The following is a 3,889-nucleotide window of genomic DNA, read 5'->3' on the forward strand; positions in this document are numbered from 1 at the left end:
AGATTTATATCTGCTGCCTTACTATGAAATCTGCTATGATTTCATCAAGGGAAGGAAATTACCTCTGCCCCCATATTGTTACTCTCTCCTTGACATAGCTAAACCATCTGAAGTACTTGGCCTAAGGTCCTCCCTGTTTTGTCAAAATGTCCTTCCACATTTTGCAGCCAGAGGTTGCTGTTCAAATAAACATGCATGTGCTCAAGGAGTGTCACAAATGCCCTTTTCTTGCTCCCTGCTTATTAGATGTTCTTCCCCCTCCCTGCTTCTCCCACTGAAGGGTTGTGGATGGCATCGAGGATGGGTCTGGTTCCGACAAACCCGTTTTTAGTTTCCGCCTTGGTCCTTCAGGCCCAGACTACAGCAGCCCTTCACCTGGTACAGGTAAGCATCCTGCACAGTGTTTTCTCTGTCATAATGGCAGCACATAGGCCCAAGTGTTGTTGGCACCTTTAAGATGGTTTCTTCCTTGCAAGCCAGCCTGTTTCCTTTTTTACAGACAGTGGCCTGCTTACCATCCCCCCAGAGCTCTCCAGTGCTGACACAATTGAGAAACTGCGCCACACGGTAAGATTTGTGTCCAAGAATCAGTTAAAATATTTGCAGCACTAAGTGAGCTCTGCCACCTCCAGCCTGCAAGTGAAGAACATACGGTTAAATTAAATGCTCTCAGGCAAAAGGGGGATCCTGTGGCTAGAAAGTGAACATATCTGGGAGAAGGCTGGGCTAGACCTCTCCTCCAGTCATGGTAGACCACTCTTAATAGATAAGCTCCCATTTACTGCCTAAATTGTTAAAGTCTTCTAAAAAAAATATTTAGCCCTTAATTCTGCTGAATGCACAAATTGGTCTCAAGTGTGCTAAATCACTCAGCAGTTGTCCTTACATTCCAGGTGGCCAGCATGCCCCTTGATGTCAGTTGGCATAGTGAAAACAGTGGCAGAGAGCTATTACCCCTCATGCCCTGCTTTCCAAGGATGTTTGTGGTAGGTCACTGTGGAGAAACAGGACTACACCGAGGTCCTCTGGTCTCATCTCAGCAAGTTTCTGTTCTATTCGGCCATACAACAAATGAGTGTGATTGTTGAAAAGAGCTGTTTCTATACCCTTCTAACTATCTTTCTGGCTAAGGCAAAGTTTTTATTTAAAATAAGTAATCAGCCTGAAATCTGCAGGCGTATAAGGCAGGTTGACCCATTCAAGGGCAAAAGCATATGGTTTCCCTAAGTGATGACAGAAGCCCAATCTACTTATTTCCTCTGTTCTCTCCCCCTCCCTGACATTGGGTCTGTAAATTTGCAGCCTGTGTCAAGCTTGTCAGGATCCCCAAGAGAGAAAATGCATACACAAGGCAAAAATGTCATTTGGTTAGCAAGGCTGGGTATGGGGGAGGGAGGAATGAGGAATTTGGCCAACACTACTCACCTACCCCCCATGTCCTTCCTCAGGTTGCTGAGCTTTCCAGGCAGGTGCAACAAATGCGTGAAGGCTTGCACTCTTTGCGCCAGGCAGTCCAGCTCTTCCTTTTCTCCCAGACACCAACTCAGCCCCACGCAGATCCTCTGTCCTATGGGCCCATGCCCCACACGGATGCCCCTGCAACTCCTCTGCTGAGCCCACTCCGAGTAGACACAGAACTCTTGCCAGCCTTCTGTTCACACAGTGCACCTCCAGCACCTTGTCCTAATGGTGCTTGTAGCCGGGTACAGTGGATGTGGTCACCACCAGCCGGGCAGAGCTCACCGTGGCCTGGAACGTTTTGGACACTGGGGCCAGGAAAAGACTCAGGGGCTGTGGTTGACATTTCATCAGCTGGTCATGGATCCAAGAACCAAGGGAGCAATACACAGCCACCAAGCCAGAGCCAAAGAGAGAGCCCTCTTCCCCACACTTCCTCCCACACAGGCCTGCCAGAAACCAAATCTTCTAGGACTGAAGCCTGTGATTCCTCAAGCCTTGAGATGGTGCTGATTGGCGCTGGGGATGAGGAGGCTACAGATAGTGCCCACTGCTGGCCAGAGGTGGAAGGGACAGACATATGAACTGTTTTTTCCTGTCTACATAAAGCTCAATCTTGGGAATATTCTGATCTGGAAAGAATATTCTGATCTGGTACTATGTCTTGCAGTATGGGGTGCTACCACATTCTGGGGTACAGACAACACCTGAGTAGTGAGGAGCTAGAAAGTACATAGTGTTTCAAAAGAGCTGCAGCAATTCTCACAATAAGGACAGAAGGAAAGGACTAAAAGGCAATCTTAGACTTTCTTGGCTGAAACAAGCAAACTGGACCTGCTACAACAGTACTTTTTGCTAAAAGCTAGACCCATTCTAGCTGGATTGTGGCTTGGGAAATGGAAACAATACCAAACTCAGATGGTTGAAATATGCAAAATACACACCATGTTTCACTTCCTTCAGGCAAACTGTTATCAGCTGGGGCTTTAGTGTAAGATTGGGAATCCCATTGTGCATGCAGTTGTCTGGTGGGAGGGTATGACAATCTTTCGGGCCCCTTTTGATGCTGGGTCTATGCAGATGGTTATCTTTTTTAAATCTAAAATAAAAGGTACATTTTGGTCACTGACATTTTGGTTTCCAAATATGTCACCGTTGCGGGTGGATGGGTTAATGTTTCTAATATGGAGGAAAGTCAAGAGAGACAATCTCCAAGCCAAAAAAAGTAAAGTGAAGGTGGGTTTGTATATTCCTTCCTCTTGGATAATACTCCCTCACAACATGCAACTCCTCTTATGCCACTGCCAGAAAAATAACCTCACAACCACATACTCCCAACTACACCTAGCAAAAACCTTAATTCCATGTTTGGAAGTTATGCAAGGTAAAGCAATCTTCATTTGTGTAATTGTTGGGAAGACAGGGCAGTGACAAGAGTCAGCAATCAAGCTTTGTAACGGAGTAGAAATAGAGATTTCTCCTCATGAGCAAACCCTACTCTGGCTATAGGACTACACTGACCACATTAAAAATTGTGGCTAGAATTCATGATCATGATTATGAATGCATAACCCAGAGTTACACATTCATAACTGATTTGTATTCATAATTACTATGTATTCAATAGTGTAGGAAATACATAGGGATCATAAAAGTTGCACAGTCCTGCCATACTAGATAGCAGCCACTTTGAACAACTGGGGGAGGGGGGTCTCTGTCCTCCTATTGATCAGGCTGCAGCAGACTGACATTTCTACCCTTCTCCTGTAAGTGATCTCTCAGGGGAGGAAGAATTACTACAGGAATCTTGTTCTGATTATTCTGGAGATCACTTGCAGGAGTGGAGCAGAAACATCATTCGCATTGACAGAACAGATCCCTGTTGCTCACAGCAGCTGTTGCCCAGCAAGGCAAAATTGAGGAATTGGGCCAGAAGATGCTACTTAGCTAAATTACTATGTTAAATACATAGTTAAGTAGCTGGTGCTCAATACTGACCTATTATAGGCACAATAGCTAGATGGTAAAAAGATGGTGATATTGCTGAAGCATATTAGGTTTGGTATGACTCTACTGGTTTTAAAATAGACACTAACCAAACACAGATCAGCAATTATAACATACATAGATTCTGCTATTCAGATCATTACAGGTCCAAACATATTTGGACAAGTCCTCCTTTTACTATCTCCTCCTCAGAACTAAGCACCTCAAGAATTCTAGACAGATAAGGTAAGTTAAACTATTTGCAGCAGAGAAGAATATACACTGCTGTACTTCAATCTTTACTTCAAATTAAAAGGATAGGATTTCACCTCCACCACTAAAATATATAAAAATAAAGTTGTTTTTACTTGGTTTTGCATCATTTTTTAATCACCTTGTATTTGGACAAAGAGCTGTAGAGTAAGAAGGCACCAACAAAACAGGA

The 3,889-nt window shown here is 44.3% G+C and overlaps 1 protein-coding gene across 2 annotated transcripts in view; it reads left to right on the plus strand.

Moving 5' to 3' along the window:
- The window catches only part of KCNH3 (potassium voltage-gated channel subfamily H member 3), a 70,055-nt gene extending 67,493 nt beyond the window's left edge, over positions 1-2,562 (plus strand). For both annotated transcript variants that reach the window (XM_089477652.1, XM_089477661.1), the window contains exons 13-15: positions 281-384; positions 500-567; positions 1,449-2,562. In XM_089477652.1, coding sequence (XP_089333778.1) covers positions 281-384; positions 500-567; positions 1,449-2,042 — 766 coding nt within the window. In that variant the 3' untranslated portion in view covers positions 2,043-2,562. The remainder of the gene's footprint in view (positions 1-280; positions 385-499; positions 568-1,448) is intronic.
- The last annotated feature ends 1,327 nt before the right edge of the window (positions 2,563-3,889 follow it).

The sequence above is a fragment of the Sceloporus occidentalis genome, unplaced genomic scaffold (assembly GCF_023333645.1).
Source record: "Sceloporus occidentalis isolate IW3139 unplaced genomic scaffold, rSceOcc1.0.p SCAF_1, whole genome shotgun sequence".
NCBI lineage: Eukaryota > Metazoa > Chordata > Lepidosauria > Squamata > Phrynosomatidae > Sceloporus > Sceloporus occidentalis.